Source organism: Cygnus atratus, chromosome Z, assembly GCF_013377495.2.
Source record: "Cygnus atratus isolate AKBS03 ecotype Queensland, Australia chromosome Z, CAtr_DNAZoo_HiC_assembly, whole genome shotgun sequence".
NCBI classification, from domain to species: Eukaryota; Metazoa; Chordata; class Aves; order Anseriformes; family Anatidae; genus Cygnus; species Cygnus atratus.
Genome location: NC_066396.1, coordinates 39,079,050 through 39,096,125, shown reverse-complemented (window position 1 = coordinate 39,096,125; position 17,076 = coordinate 39,079,050). Strand labels below are relative to the sequence as shown.

At 37.3% G+C, this 17,076-nt stretch overlaps 1 protein-coding gene across 1 annotated transcript; it reads left to right on the top strand.

Annotated features, from left to right (window-relative positions):
* Window positions 1-124: 124 nt before the first annotated feature.
* CZH9orf85 (chromosome Z C9orf85 homolog) lies at window positions 125-14,937 on the top strand. The gene is made up of 4 exons (XM_035558558.2): window positions 125-289; window positions 9,301-9,407; window positions 12,371-12,484; window positions 13,261-14,937. The coding sequence occupies exons 1-4, from the start codon at window positions 188-190 to the stop codon at window positions 13,442-13,444; spliced, it is 507 nt and encodes a 168-aa protein (XP_035414451.1). The 5' UTR covers window positions 125-187; the 3' UTR covers window positions 13,445-14,937.
* The last annotated feature ends 2,139 nt before the right edge of the window (window positions 14,938-17,076 follow it).

The following is a 17,076-nucleotide window of genomic DNA, read 5'->3' as shown; positions in this document are numbered from 1 at the left end:
CGCGCGGCCCCCGGCCGCCGAGGCTCCGCCTGAGCGGGGGTGGGCGGGAAGCGGGGGGGCCGGGCGGCGAATCGCCGCGGGCGAGCGGACGTGACAGACAGCGGGTCTGACCAATGGGAGAGGCGGCTGGGCGGGAGGCCGGGAGGAGGAGCGGTTCCGGGTCGCTCGCGCGGCGGTTGCCGTGGGGATGAGCTCGGAGCGGGGCAACGTGGTGCGCAGGCGGCCGCAGCGCCACCAGAACGTGCGGGCCTTCAGCAACCAGCGGCACGATGCCAGCCGCCGCCGCAAGGTCGAGCACCGCGGGGGGACGGGCCGCGGGGGGACGGGCCGCGGGGGGACGGGCCGCGGTGAGAGGGCGCGACTAGGCCGCGGAGCTCCCTGGGGAGGCCCTGAGGTAGGCCCCGGGCCCGCGGTGCGTGAGGAGGCTCTGCGGCCTGCCGCCTCGGCCCGCCCTCGTCTGAGGTGTTCTTAGCGGTAGTTACGTGGCAAAGTGTCTTCTTGTTTTATCATCGCTTTCGTTACCGCGCTTCGGTTTGTTTCACGCCCTTGTTACAAAAGATCATTGTTACCTTTTTTTTTTTTTTTTTTTTTTTTTTTTTTTTAAGGTAAGGAAGGAAACGGTTTACAACATGTTCTTGGAACGTGCTGTGTGCCTGCTTGTGGCTGTGGTAACACAATAGCAGTGGAGGAGAGGATGAAGACCAAGCAGTGTGCCTGAGCAGGAACACCGCGGAAGTAGGATGCTTTGTCTTAAGACGGGGTTAAAACAATACACAAGAAGAGTGTTCTGTAGGACCACTATCGCTGTTGTGTCAATATCTCTTTAAGTAACCTGACCAGGCTGGCAAGGAGGGGGAGAAACTAGTAAGTCAAAGTAGTGGCACCAGAGAGAGAGGTGTGTTGGTGTTTTTTTTGGCTTTTTTTTTTTTTTTTTAGATGATTGTAGAACTGGTTCTGCAAGTTGAACAGGTTGCTTTCCTAGTGCTCCAAGCAGCACCAGTATTATTTTTTGTTTGAGTCATTGTACGATCCCTGATAGTATAGATAAGTGTATTTTCCTGTCTGCAACACCCCCCATCCCCAAATATCCTAGAGAGCTGTTCTAACAGAAAAGTCCTTAAAGAAAAACTGAGTTCTGACATCAGTTTTGTAACTGAAATAATCAGTTTAATACACAGATTGGTGTTTTTTATTTTTATTTTTCTCAATATTTGATATCACATAGAAGTGACTGTACAGTACCATGCACTTAAAAAAACACATTAAAAAACACACACACACATCTTTTGAACATAGCTTTCCCTTCTGTACGTGTCACTTGGAGACTGCTAAATACAGGAAAGAAGATTTGTGAAGAAGGTGCTTCCTATTACAGTGTGCAGAATAATTTATTTTTCTTTTGGTGTACCCTAATGTATAAATTAAAATTTTTGGCCTCTACTGGTGAGGGATCAACAGAGACCATTACAATGATGACTAGGCCTGATTCTGCTGTTTAAGAAATTTGAAGAGTTGGACTAACAAAGTTTAAGTGGTGATTGGTGTCATAGTATAGATACAGAATATGCTTAATGATGACACTGAGCATTGCTTCTCTGTCTTGTCACTTCTATGTATTTGTGTCGCCCGGAGTGAGCAGGTGTACCACAGGCACTTGAGCTGTGATGATGCAAAGGAACAAATAGTGGAAGTTTGATCAGGAGGACTGATGTGAAACTGAGACACTCCTCCATTCTAGCTCTTACTGGCTGAATAAATTTGAATACTTAGGGTTGCTGAAAGAGGGTGGATCACCTGCAAATCACTAATTTTTTTTTGGGGGGGGGGGGGGGGGGGTCTGATGTTGGCCTATCCTTTACTATTGTTGTACACCGTCCGACTTAATAGCATCTTGAGAGGTTGTAGAATGTTTTTTTTTGCTTAAAAATTTATATCCTTCTACATTTGTGCAGTGCTTTCACAATGTTGAGTATCAAGTACAGTAGCTTCGGGTTGTACTGTGGGTGGACTTGAGGAAGTTATTTGCAGTGTTATTGCTGCTCCTCAGTGAGGAAGCTGCTGCAGAGGAAATTCATCTATTAATCTTTTGACTTTTCCTTGCTGGTAGTCATTAGCCAAGTTATTGTTCTTGGTTTTGGTTGTTTGGTTGTGTTGTTTTTTTTTAATGGTTTTGAGCTTTCTGTCTGACATTGACCTTGGCATACATTTTCTAATCTTAAAGACTGTTGTTCAGATTATTTGCAGAACATACTGAAAGATCCGTTTATGTTTCCTCTCATGATCAGGCTCTACTACAGCATTACTCTGGGATAGCCCAGTTGAGGTGAAGCAACACACTCTGCCTCTCTACTACATTTCATTAGGTGCCTACAACAGCGCTGGGAAAGCTTGCTTGCTAGAATGAATTGAAAGGAAGAGACAGACAGAGTAAGACACACTGTGTTGTTAATTATTGAAACTGGGAATTTGTTTATGGGTGATTGCTTCACGTAGTATATTCTGGTACAGCTGTTTGTGACACTGAGCTGAGGAATATACATTGTTATATGAATATACATTTTGTATAAAGTGTATTGCATAAATCAATATGGAAACTGGAAATGAAGGTAATGCTAGAGATGAAAGCAAATAGCATTCAACAGGAACATTTAGAACTCCATTGTAATAAGACAGTAAACCACAAAGTGATTCATATTTACACCCAAATGACTGGTCTGTTTCTCCATTTCTTTCTCTCATTAAATACACCCCAGATGATAATCCAGATTTTCCTAAATTTCAGACGTTATTAACTATGAACCTCAGCTTTACCATAATGCTGATGCCAGCTACTTCTTCAGCTAGCTGCGCAGATAAATAATCTGTTTTAGTGGAGACACTGGTCAAGACTGTGGGAAGGCACAGGGAAGAGAACAGGCCTAAATGCTGAGTCAGTGATTGTGACTTAAAGCTCAGAAAATATAGGTAAACTGGTAGCCAACTGGAATTGACAGGTAACTGTACTGGAGTTTGGTTAGTTTGAGTTCTTAACGCAAGAGCAATTTGAAGACTAAAGTGTACTCTCTAGCCATCCCTCCTATACTGAGTTTGAGAGTAAATTCACGACTAGCTTTTGCCTTTCAAGTAGGCAGATGAGGGGCAAACAGAACATATATTTTGGACTCTTAAGTCTTCAGTAAAAACATGCGCACATGTGCACGAACACATACATACATTCATTTCTTTATGGGGGTTGACTGTCAGTCCTTCCAAGTGTGCACACTCTTACACATCCCGAGATCCGTAGGAGAGTTGAGTTGTTGTGAAGCTATTCACTGATGTGGAAAAAGCTAAAGGTCCATCTGGAGCTGGATTTAAAGAAAGATTTTGGTTTCCTGTGTTCTAAAGGCCATGATGCAATATGTGAGCAAGTGAAGTTCTCTGGAGTATTTGGTTTCGGTCTGTGAAGTGTGTAGTATAGCCTTGAGACGCTGGCATTTTGTATCACAGAGTTTCAGGTTTGTTAGTTAGCATTGTTTTTTTTCTAACTGCTTTGTAGTCATACACTAGCGTTTGTATAGAGTTTTGTTTTTTTGAGAAGTGTAGTTATTCAGAAATGCTGCCTTCAGCCTTGTTGATTGAAGTACTATCATCTGTGCTTGCGACAAGGAAGTTTGTGGATAGCGTTGACTTTGTGTTCATTTGCAGTAGAATAAACCACTCGTGTGCTCAGTGGTAGAAGTCTGCTGTCAATACAGTAAATCAAAATACACATGCACGCACACATAATTAGTAACTTCCAAACAGACAGCGAGGCTTCTTTGAAACCTCATTATTACATCTTCCTTTTGATTGCTTTAATGCTGGCATAAGCTAGGGATTATTTTGTATGCCAAGTTAGTAGGTGTAGGTGCATGTATTTACTTTAATACATTCTGAACTGCTTTTGGCAGGTTGTTAAATGATTTAATATTGGGTTACTTAAGTGTACAGAGGATGCTGTTTTATTGATGCAGTTGACCTGACTGCGTGTATATAATATGCACATGGAATATTTTGTGACTATATACTTTAAAATGTTTATATAAGTCTGCATTGCATACTTGCCATTTCTTAGGAGAATATATAGCAATACTGTAAACATTGGATGAGTTGCCCTTGTTCCTGGAGGAAGTATGGCAAAGGGAAAAAGGAAAGAGGTATCGAATAAAACAGAGAAATGAGAGTAAAACATGTCGAGAAACTGCTGTATTAGAAAAAGAATTTAGTCTGTTAGAGTAGTTTTCACCCTAAGAAAAACATTCCAGGCCATAAGCATTATCACGTATTTGTGCATGATAGCTAAATATATGGGTGAATAATGAGGTTGGCAATCCTTGTTTGGGTCTTTGTGGGGGTTGTGTTGTTGTTGTTGTTGTTGGGTTTTGTTTGTTTATTTGTTTTAAAGGAAAGCAAGCTATTAAATGGGTGAAAGGAAGGATAAATATGTGAAAGACTGTTCAAAATACATACTAAGGCAAATATTATTAGGAAACATAAGCAGCAGAGAAACTTATTTAACTGATAATTGCTCCATTCTGAGTGGGAAGTGAGATAGCAGGAAAGTTTCTCTTCCTGTTTTTGAGGAGAACTTATTCTTACATGTTTTTCAGTGAATTGAAAAAAAAATCGAAAAACAAGTCATCCAAATATTTAATTATGGACAACTCTTTGTTTCTTCAAGCCTGCTTTGCTTTTGAAAGTGAAATACCTTTTTTTTTTTTTTTTTGTCAAAGGAAATGTTGAATTTAGCATAGAAAACCACAGTGAATTATAATTCAGATTGTTTTTGTGATACTGACATTTAGAAATTGGGTACTATTTCTGAGCAAGGTAAACTTAGAAGACAAACACAATCATAGAGTATCCCAAGTTGGAAGGGACCCACAGGGATCATTGGTTCCAGCTCCTGGCTCCACACAGGACCACCCAAAAAACAGACCCGTGTGTCTTAGAGCGTAGCTCATAGGCTATGAACACTGCCCTGGGGAGCCTGTTCCAGTGCCCGACCACCCTCTCAGTGAAGAACCTTTTCCTAACATCCAGCTGAGGTTAAATCAAGGTAAAACCGGGTAAATCTGCCTTCTTGCCTGCTTTACATCAATCCATCCATCTCTATTAACTTTCTAAACTGGCCAAGTGGTAGAAGGATGGAAGAGTCATAGTCTCATATCCAGATATGCTGAGCCACCCCATACCTGAAGTGCCAACTTCGAGCTAAAAAATATAGGAAATTGCTGAAGGGGGGGAGGAAGAGACTGTGCTGTATGCGTTCCTATTAGGAGGAGCTTAAAATTGAAAAGCTGTTATCTTCATTCCAGTTGTTCCCTTCTGAGCAGATACCATGTTGTTTCCTCAAGGTCCTTTGTAAGATTTGTGGTCCTACAGGTGACTGTTAAGTCCAGGTATCTTTATGCCTGAACCAGGACTTAAATTATACATAAATGTGATCTTTGGAACTACACTCTAATTTGTTGTCCTGTTCTTTTACTAGTAATACCATAGCATTTATGGCATGCTTCTATTACAAATGAACGTTTGAGATTTAATAAGGTATTTTATTAAACATGCTTAAGACTGTCAAAATTCCTTCTTCCTGGAAAATACTTTAAATAAGTGGAATTACCTGTGTTGTATACTCAGGCATTCTATTTTATGCTCAGAAGAGCTGGCTTTTAACTGCTGTGATATTTTTTCTTTCACTCTGTGTTTCCCAGACTCTGGATTTTAGGTAATATTCTTTGTATTTGTTACTTATTTTAAAAAAACTCTTTAAAATAATTCTTTTTATCTGCTACCCTTGTTAATTTTGAAGGACTGCTAGCAATGTGACTGATAGTTCTAATACAAAGCAGTATGTATTTTCAAAATTAGTGGGGTAGGACAGTTTGGGAACTGCTGTTCCTTCTGTTAATGATCTGAAAATTTAACTGAATTCTGAGTTTCTTTTTTTTTTTTTTTGGATCTTATCTTTAGTCTCATTTCTGCTCTTTGACTAAATTTCTTCTTTGAGTCATGCACAAAACTGGTACATGAGATGGTGGCACAGCATCAAAAAGCAGGAGCAACCTTGCATACTTCCCGTAACAGTCTCTCTGTAATGGCTGATAAGCACCCCTATCTTTATATGTGGAATTAATTTGTCCTTTTAGCTCTCCTGGCTTTGTGTATTTATCATTTTACCATGACTCAAAAATCTGCCAGTGCACAAGCCACCTTCGTTCTTACAGCACTGCCCTCTTTACTTAAATTACATTTTTCTGCATTTCCTCTAGGGAGTCTCCAGTTTCATTGCCTCCCTCACTGAAGCTTTGTTTCGCCAAGCTAGCTTGATGTAAAAATGGCATCTATCACCTCAAAATATGATTGTCTTTAGTGACTTAGTGTGATACATAAAACTTAAGACTTGGTACCACTGAATTTCCTTCTCTTCCTGACTTTTGAGTCTAAACTAATAGCTGTCAGCATTTTGGATAATGTCCTTAATCCTTAGCTTTGCACTGAATATTGGAAGTGTGACTGATTGAACCAAAAAAATGGAACAGTTGAAACATGGCAGAGTAGAAACAACCTAACTGCACAGACCAGGTCTGATAGAGGTTGATTGACTTTATGTGGATAATATGCTTGTTGCTGTGAAATTTAGCTCTTTTAGACCTGCTTGTGTGTTACTGATTTTTTATTAAAGCCCTGTTTCAGTGGTGAAACAATGTGTTAAGGACTATAGAGCGAGAACTAATCTTCGGGATGAGGACATCAGATAAGACTTGGGACTTTGTTCTTCAAAGCAAAGGTGAAGATCCAGTCACATAAACCTCTGTGCACATGACTGGTCTCTTGGCCTTGCTGTAAGGTGCTATGTTCAAGCAAAGACCTATTCTATGGGTAATAGGAAAAGGCATTTTCAGAATTTGGTGTGACCTGAATTTTACCTTTATAAAAAATCTAGTTAAAAATCAGTGACTGTAAGATTGTCGTATATTCAGGAGCCACATGATAAGTGTTCCTGGGAAAAAAGAAGCTCTGGTAATAATAGGTATACCTATTTTCCTGTTCCATAACAAACGTTCAGTAGAATTTGTAGTAGGCTGACAGTTTTACAAACTGAATTTCCTTTGAATGAGAGGTGAAAGTAATTCCTATCGTATTCTTGTACATTGTTTATGCCACAATCAGTTGGGAGTGTTGCCTCCGGAATTCCAAGCGCGTTACACATCACGGAGCCGATCCCTGCATCACGCAGTACCAGGGCTCCCGTCCCCAGCCCCAATGGCATGACAGATTATTGGAAACTACGTGGTTATCAACAAGGAAGCTAACTCCCCTTTGAAAGACAGCATTTAGAAACAAACAGCTGTCTTCAGCGTGAGTGACTGTAGTCTTTTGAAGTTTTTTGGGCTCTGCCTTAAAAATACCAAAAATAGTTGATCACAGTAAAGCGCACTTGTGAATACAAATTACAGTGTTTGTCTTTCTCCCCTCCAGCATTACTAATTAATGCAAATTAGGAGAGTTGGAGGGAGAAGTGGGAAGTTCAGGCAATTTGCAGGTTATTAGAAACTTACTGAAGCCATGCTACTTCGAATCTTTGAGGAGGTGAAGCACTGAAAACAAGGCTTACCTTCACATTGCCTGAATTTTTAAAGAATGAGCACAGTCAGTGCTGACAGCAGGTTGAACTGCCAGCATTTTAACAGGTGCCCACTGAGGAATTACCACTGATTTTCTTCTCTCAGAAAGTTACCATGTTAGCCAAATTATTGTGTTTCCCGACAAACTTCATTGATAATATATTGCTGACATCAGAGCTTTCCATATTCAAGCATTTTGCAAAAACTGTGAGTGTTTTTTGTTGTTGTTGTTTTTTGTTTGTTTGTTTTAAACATGCTAAATCAATATTGAATCATTTGGAAAAAACAAACAAACAGTCTTTTACCTGAACCAGACAAGGAGTACCACAGCTTCAGGTAACTACAGCATGGGAAAACTCATACTTTATGTTGAAGTTTAGTGAAAATGGAAACATTGGAAAGCAAGTCCCATAGCAGAGTCTCACTCATAAGTAGTATTTCCTCCACCACATACCTTTTGGGGAATGGAGTAAGATACCGTGTGTTTAAAGCTAGGCTTATTCTTTCATTTAGTGTATTGAAGTAGATTTCTGTGAATTAGTGAGAAGCTCTTGTGGGTCATGAAAACAGGAAATTACTTCGGAAATTATTGTATGCATAGATGAACTTATAAACTTATTTCTAAAAGGATAATATAAAACCTGATCCCAGTCAGTGCAGGATCTGTCCCAATGAACTTTGGGGTATTTTAAGCAATAAAAATGTTTTAGACCATTGTTACCATCTTAGTTTTTTGTACAGCTATCATTTTTAAGCTCGCTTAAAATAGGCATTATATATATTTCTATTTGCAATGAAATTACTGTTTTTATAGTTCTGAATGTGCGCACAACCATAGAATAGTTATAATTACTGCTGGCACTTTTGGTTAGAGAAGAATTAAAAGTGTGGTTTTCTACTGTTTCCAATCTCAAAATAACTTCTCTTGTGCAAATCATACTGGCCAGTTGACAGTTTGTATTCTCGAGCAAACTAAACACAAAAAGTTGCAGAAGACGTTAGAGTAAATTTGGCATTAGCTTGGAAATATACTGTAAATTAAGTGACTGTTTTGAGGATTTTTATCTTAGATACTTGTGAGCAAAAATCTAATACTTTATAAGGGAATTTTGTGACGAAAGAAACATTGAGTGGTTTGACAGTAAATGATGTGTAAATTCTATTTTATTGTGGTCTGAAAAAAAAATTTTTAGACTACTCTCTTCAAATGTGTAGTATAACAGTAGCTTGAGCAATAATAAGCTAAATGTTAAGTCTTTTGAGCTGTCTTCTCTAAATAAAGAGAGCATATTTCAGGGCTCAGGTTTACTCAAGTCTTGTTTAGTAGTAGCTCTAGAGATGGAATAATAACAAGAAAATAATAATGATATATTGTAAACAATATAAGAACATAAATAATGCTATTAACTATGTTAATGTTATTACAGTAATAACAGGCTGCCTTAAAGTAGAAGATGACCTCACCACTCTGTCTGCTGAAGAAAATTACTAGTAGTAAATTATTAAATGCTTATATTAATATCAAATAATTTTCTAAATATAGTGTGAATCACATGATGGGTGGAAATGCTTTCTAAGCAAAATTATACTCATAAAAGTAGGAAACCTTCCCTTATTTTAATTTATTTTATTTTATTTTTTATTTATTTAGAGAATAAATGCTAAGCTTCATGATGGAGTATGTCAGCATTGTAAAGGTATTTTGGAGTGGCGGGTAAAATTCAACAAGTACAAACTACTATCAAAACCTAAAAAATGGTGAGTTAAGATTCTTTATGTTAATCATTGATAGTATAATTTGTGAACTTTTTGGAAAATAGTCTGTTTTTGGAAACCAATAGGTGGTAACTGCTATTATGTTACATTCTTCGGTCTGGAGTCTGCAACAGTAATAAAAATGCAGTGTTAATTTTCAATTTCATTTATCTTTTTATCTTAAACTTTATAAAAGAAAATACAGTAGAAGGATAACTGCTTCCCTCCTCTCTGTCAGAATATTTGAATAATCTAAATGGTTACTTTGGACCTGTAAATTTCCAATAATGTGTCAGTATGTCCTCCCAAAGGAAGAGTCAAACCAGAACCAGTTATAACTTGATTTTCTAAGGCCTTGTAGCAAATCAGTAAGTATTGGAGGAATCTGTACACCTCAGTTGTTTTTTTTTGTAAGTGTGTTCACAAAGACTATCTGGCAGAGAAATTGTGAGAGAAGAAAGCTTTATTAATTTTGTGTCATATCAAACAAAACTGGCAGTACTGCTCTCAGTGTTACAAAACATAACATTCATACAAAATGTTTGCAGTATTTGCATTTCTTCTTAGTGTGTTCTCTTTTCATATGTGAAACTATAATCCTACGTATTAAATGCTTAGCATTGTTTGCAAACAGAACTGTATTGAGTGGTTTTGGATAAGAACGTAACAAAGGTGTTAAATACCTTAAAATAGTTTATAGGTTTATGATAGGCTAGTCTTCTGAGATGGGTACTCTGCTTCCTCGTACCTGCTCATCTGTAGATGTCTTTATGTCTGTGACTCCAGACACAGCCAATATCTCAACAATGAGACATGGAACTCAAGGAAACTACAGCAGGGATGCAGTGCACAACATAAGCAGATTTGTCACACTTGTTCCTTCTGCATGTGTGTAGTATTGTGTTACATACTTTTGAAATACATGCTCCTGAACCACTTGAAGAGGTTCTGTAAGTACATGTGCAATTCCCTGAATGAATATGTACTTTACTTTGGTTTTCATGAGGTTGAAAAGGAAGGAAGGAATGTCTGTTCATACTATATCTCTCACTTGTGAGAAGTTTTACTTTTTAATATGAAAATATATGCAATAAATATTTTGGTTTTAGTAAACGATTTCACCTTTTCATGTTAACAAAAAAATTCTGATTAGGCAGCAGTCTCTCTAGTTCTCAAAGTAAGCATACTGGGTTGTATGCACCGTTGATGAAGTTGGGAGTTTCTGTAACTCTTTCTCAAATAACTACATACTCATTTAAAAGTAATGAGCTGGATCTGGTTGTTTTACCTCCTCTCTACTCACCCCGAAAGGAAAAAAAAAAGTAGGCAAAAACATATGTAAATCAGGGAAACATGGGAAATTAAAAATAAAAAATGAAAAAGGTGGCATCATGGTACAGTTGCTTCTGACAAAATTTTTGATGTTTTCCATCATATTTTTGAACAAGTAAACTAGATTTCATATCATTCCAACTCTACAGACAGTGATTTCTTTGCTTGCCTCAGCAGTTGGATACTACGCTTTCTGAGTGGGCCAGTGTTCTGAAAGAATTTCAATGGGTGAAGCGTCTAAATAAAGTAAAACAGTACAGGCATAAGAAATTCATATTTCATGATGAGATACTGAATTCTGTACATCACAGAGGATGGAAACAGAGGACTTCTGTGCACCTTAATTTATTTATATTTTAACTCTTTAAAATTAAAACTTTTATTACAGCTACAATTTAGTCCAAGATCTACAAGTATTTAGGTAGCACAGATTAAATTGTTTTTTTTTTTTTAAAAAGTCTGTCCAGCTTGGATTGATAATGTCCCTGTTTGGGGAGACATGGCTGAGAAGAACTGTAGATATTAACACTATTGCAACTGAACATGGAAGAAGTTTAAAAAAAATAATGAAACAACTAAGTAGGTATTTTCAGTGACGTCTGACTTTCCTGGGGGAGAGGGAAGACCAGAAACTAGGCAAATAAGACTCTGCTTTTGTCAAATGTGTCCTACAACAATTCTTGTGAATTTATAGTTTCTTAAGGAATTGTGTGTCTTAATAATGAAAGTTCAGCAAAACCTTGATGCAGATAGTAAGGAGAACTTGATCCTGCTTAGGAATGGGATTTGAGAAAGGAAGTAAAAATCCTGTCTCACTGGATGCTAGCTAGTGCATCTTTCCTTATAAGGCATGCAAAAACACTTCATGTTTGTCTTCAGCCTTCTTTAGCCAAGTCTGCAAACACCCTGTTCAGAACTGTGTACTAAAGCTTTCCTGACAGCCTTTGAGTGCCTGAGGGACCAAGGAACGGTGGGTGGCTTTTAGGACAGCTGTATAACAAGGGTTCTGTTCACCAAAAATACAAGGCTTTAGAAATGTCAGATGATTGTTAAGCCGTAGCATTTCAGAAGTTAAGTTACAGAGTTTCACCGTATCTTAAAAAAGAGTGGCTAAAAACCTCCACAGAATTATGATGGTTTTGTTCAGAAGAGAGTTCCATGCAGACTAGTGTTTGTAGAAAGCAAAGTCCAGCACAGACTCTGTTTATATTCTGAGAAGTTCAAGAGGAAGACTTATGGTTTGGATTGAAATGTTTTAATTGTAAAAGTCCACTCACCTTTTTGCACTATGTTCTTATTTATTTATTTTTTTTATCAGTAAGCCAGGTGAATTAATTTATGCAGCTTTTAAAGGAAAACAACCCACTGAAATGAATGGAAATATTTCTTTTGTCATTTTAAATATAAAAATTCTTACTTTCATGTTTCTTCTTCTAGTTTTAGCAAAACTTTCTGAAAAAGTTAAAGGGAAGGGAAAGGCAATGATCTTGATAATGATGCTTGTTGAAAAAACAGCTGTTTCATATGAAACTGGCCTTTAACAATGCTTCTTTTGAAGACTGTGTCTTTGAACACAGAATGTTTAATAAGTGTACACAAATATTTTTTTAATCATGTTTTCTTTCTCTTCACAGTGTGAAGTGCCTCCAGAAGGCTGTAAAAGATCCTTACCATATTATTTGTCGACCATGTGCTTGTAAGCTGGAAATTTGTGCCAAATGTGGAAAGGAAGAAGAGATTGTAATTCCGTAAGTAGCTCATAGATTATACAGTTTCAGCACTGCGCTTCATTCTTCCCCTTTATTAAAAGCTTGTTTGGAAACTGCCAAGAAGCTGTTGTACTTTATGCCATATTCTGAATAATCATGACGGGAATCAGTAGGAGTCATCAGCTTCATTTTCTTCTGCTGAAACCAGAATGGAATGCCTATTGATGTTAGTAGGACTGGGCCAAATAATTCTTACTTGGTATTAAAATAAAGTGTCTTATCCAAAGGATAAATGACATCTCTTCTTTAGGAACAAAGTACTTCAAAATGGATTTAAGTATAGAGCACCATAAAATATGTGTGATACAATTTACTGTTTGCATTTTGTGTGTCATTTGATGATTCAGTTACCAGTGAACAGAAATAAACTAAAGAAGGACAGATACTGAGTACAGTTACTGCAACGTGTTTAGTGGGCTTTTTTTATTATTATTATTCTTTTACTAGCACAGTCTCTTTTCTGAACATTTTATATTAACTTGCTAGCATGTGACAATTGGCCAGCAGTTGATTATTTAGTCAGACAATTTATATATGAATATATATCTATATACATGCTTTTTTTTATTCATAGACTCCTTTCCTTTACTGTCTTTTCTATTCAACATGAAAGTAATTTGAGGTTATTGTCCCCCCTCCTCCCTTCTTCTCAATCTCCTTCTATCCCAGGTAGAATATTCAGTGCTCCATCCTCTTCTCGTTTAAGAGAGAAATTCCAAAAGTAGTTGGTGATAACTTAATCTTGATTTCTGCAGGATTGATAAAGGACAAGACAGAACTGAGAGTAAGACTACTGAAAATGGCCAGGAGAGTGGATCGGAGGATGAACCTGATTTTGACACAAACTTCAGTAGTACAGACAATGAAGAAGATGCTGATGTGCTTGAAGAAAGATTTAAAAATATGAATTTTAAAAAGGACAAAGGTCTAAAAAGTTGAGTTTCTATAAGAGACTATATGCAATCAAATGTGATAGACTGTATTTGCCCTAAACTTCTGCTCTGACAACCTGATTTGACATGTAAGGTCTTCACATGTAAATGCTGGTGCAGTGTATTTTGACAGTTGTTGTGGGAGTTGTACCAGTAAATACTTTCTTGTATTAAAGGCAGAATTTCTTGTGAAAAGACTCAGAATTTGAATATTTTAAGTACAGTTATTTTTTGCTTATATGTAACAACTTCTTCTCGTGAATAAATCCTCTGTGTAATTGTTCTGAATTCAGTATTACACGACTGTTGCATTGCCATTTAAAAAGCTACATGGATGTCTGTAGTACAAATAAAGAGCACTGTCATAAAAAGGAAAAGCTAACCAATTTTAATAGATTCCTAAAGGAAGAAATTTCATTTTCTGTCAATAAGTTTCCAGACAGGGTCATTACCCTAGAACATACCAAGTGGCCATTACTTTTACACCTGCTACTTTTCTGTGGAAAGAAAAGAGTGCCTAAGTGCCATCACTAGGTGTGCATTACATATTTGATCATATTACCAATGTTTGGAAATGAAAAAAACTTAAGACTTTTTAGAGTTTCTCATACAAGTTTCACACTTTCTCTTCTTTTGAACATAGATCTAAAGGGTTTGCTCTGATACAAAAACACTTGGGTGTCATGTAGTGACGCTGCTATAGAACTACATTTACCTCATTACTACTTCAGGTGTTTTAATGTTATGCAGCAAGATATGTTGTTACAGTCTTCCTGCTTTTCGGTTCTTTCTAGTGGTTATTTCAATGTAGACTAAGCTCTAAGGACTTAACTGAAATTAACATTTACTGGATTCAGGGTGGTTTAATTTCTTCTTTATCATCTGCCACATCTACAAATAAAGCAGAAGAAATACTTCCTGGTGATTAAATGGTTTGACCTATGAACAGATGATGATATACTATGGAGTTTTTACTGACCACATAACAGCTATCCAGCTTATTTGGTGTTCGGTCTGCTTTGCAGTAGCAGGCATAGCAAAAATTTGATTCCCAAACTGGCTTCTTCAAATGAATTGTGACGGACTTGGACTCTAGAGTGAGGGTTTTGTTTTGTTTTGTTTTCTTTTTCCATCAAATGAGGGAAATCCTGAAACTTGTTTCTTTTGGGTGGAGATAGCCACCCTGTGGCTGCTGTAGTTGCACTTAACTGAGAAGAAAATCTACTTACCAAGATGTGGAGTTACCAAGACATACAACAGTCAGTATCCTAGAGTCTGTTCGGGTTGAAATGACAGTATTTAGTATTGGCATTGATACACAACAGCAAAATTCTTGTAACCAGTCGTGGCACATAGAGCTCATACTGTTTATTCATAACTGCTTATATACTTGTTGCTACAGATAAGGTCTTAAGCATAAGCCTTTTCTTATCTTGTAATTAGGTGTGTCTTTCATGTTTATATTCTTTGATGAGACATTAAAACATCCCATTTACCTTTTCTATACTATTTGTAAGTTTGTATATTTATATCTAAAATATACTTTTAAAATGATCTCTAAGGTCTAGTAATCTTCATGGTTTTTTTTTTGTTCTGCTTTTTTTTTTTTTTTAATTCTTGTTCCTTTTCTGTGCTGTCCTTTTGTAGAATTTGATTATCTAAGATTAATTTTTCTGTTCCATGTGCATTTTTTGCATAGGTAGATTTGTGCAAAGTATTTTGTGATAACCATGAACAGTAAACTATTGAAAAACATGGTCTTTTCAATTCATGTGATGCATCATGACTTTTATGGCTCTTCACTGAGACAAAGTCTAAAGTTTACTAATTATTTCAGTGGTATTCTATGCCTGTCCTTCTGGAGTTGTTTATTACATAGTTGTCTGCAGTCTTAAAGGACTAGAGTTTATAAATGAAACTGCCCGTCTCCTTCTTTCCCCAATCACTCTATAAATATTTTGTTATATGTTGTATAAGCTAAACAAATAGCTTTGTGATCAAACACAGATTCTTTCACTTAATTTAATAAAAAATTAATCGCCTTATAGTTTGTATAAGGGTGATGGCTTGGCTTGGAAGAGTCAGGTAGCAAAGCTGTAGGGCACTAAGAAGTGCTTAGTGGCAGAAAAGGAGGTAGTAAGGTATGTTTAGAAGAGACTGGAAACTGGCCTGAAGGTCACGTCGCACTGACAGATACGTCCTCCCACCAGGACAGCAGTGACGTCTGACTTCATGTGACACTGTCTGTTGTCCTGCCAGTTGACGTTGGTAAAGTTAGAGTAAACATGTAATATCCCCGACACACATTGCAAATGACTGCTGGTGGTGGGTTGTAGTTAATAAGTAATCCGGAGGTAGCTTCAGAGGGGCTTGTTGAAGGGGAAGCCATGGGTTTCATAAAAAGTGAACGTGGCTTTTGAAAGTGATATACGTACAGGAAACGTTCTTCCTTCCACATGGAAAAAATTGGTAATGGTCTAGCCCTTTGTCCAAACGTGAAAGGAAATCCTGAAATGATAGGAAAACGTGTTGTGAGGATGGCAATAGCTGTATGGGAAAGTAAGGGGAAGGGCTGCCTTGTCAAAGTGGTGACCTGACCTGTCAGTGCTGGGGAAGAGCAACGCCCCCCAGATGAGCAACATGAGATGAGCAACAAAACCCACGGAAGTTAGAAAACATCTGAAATTAACATCTTTACGTGACGTAAATAATCCTCTGCTCAGAGTTGACTGGGGCAGTTGATACTACAGATGTTGAAACTGCTGTGATTGAGCACAGCTACAGTGGTGGCTGTCTCTGAAGACAGGCCTTGATTCTGGCAAGAGTTCTGTCTTTGGTCTTACCTGTGCTTAAAACATGCACTGCTAGATATGATTGCTGCATCTAAAACCACATACAGTGGTGGTTGTGAGCTCACAGAACTCCTAACTAAAGAGTTTGTGTGCATTTGCTATTACAGGAAAAAAGAAGTGTCTTTTACTGAAGATACCTCTAGCAGGGGAATAAAAGGAAGAATCTTAGTTTTCTTATTTTTTGATATAAGTTAGAACATCTTTGGAATTTCACCAAGATTATTTTTATAAGACTTAAGTAACAGTTCTGAATTTCATTTTTATTTTATTTTATTTGGTGAAGTGCTTATTGAACAGGATTTTCTAGGGTCAGAACCTCCTTTAAGTACTGATCTTTGATAAAATATTTTAATGAGAAAATCAAAGGAAAGATCAAAAGTCACAAGAGATTTCTGAAACAATCTTTAGGGTAGATACACAATAGAAATAATACTTAGATTTTTTAAAAAATGAATTTAGATTTTGAAGGGTTTCTACCTATTTTGAAGGCTTTCTACCTCATCTTTAAAAAAAAAATAATAATAATGAATTTGTAAGCTTTGCAAGACGGGAAATAATGTCACCATTGGTGCAGTATATTGAGATGTAGTTTAAATGATCTGATGACGGGGGGATTTCAGGATTTTAACTGAACCTTGTGGGTGCTTACCTAATGCATTACTGAAGAAGAGAATGATGGATGTTAATAATTAGTAATGTGACGAATAAAGGAAATGCAGTGATGCTGCTGACACAGTTGGATTCCTGTTAACTGATTGTCCTTATGAGTGTTATCAATTCTCATTTA

Coding starts and splice junctions, on each gene's coding strand:
- CZH9orf85 (XM_035558558.2), top strand. CDS start 188: ATGAGCTCGGAGCGGGGCAACGTGGTGCGCAGGCGGCCGCAGCGCCAC. Junction 9,408..12,370: donor CTATCAAAACCTAAAAAATG/GTGAGTTAAGAT, acceptor TTCTCTTCACAG/TGTGAAGTGCCTCCAGAAGG. Junction 12,485..13,260: donor GAAGAAGAGATTGTAATTCC/GTAAGTAGCTCA, acceptor TGATTTCTGCAG/GATTGATAAAGGACAAGACA.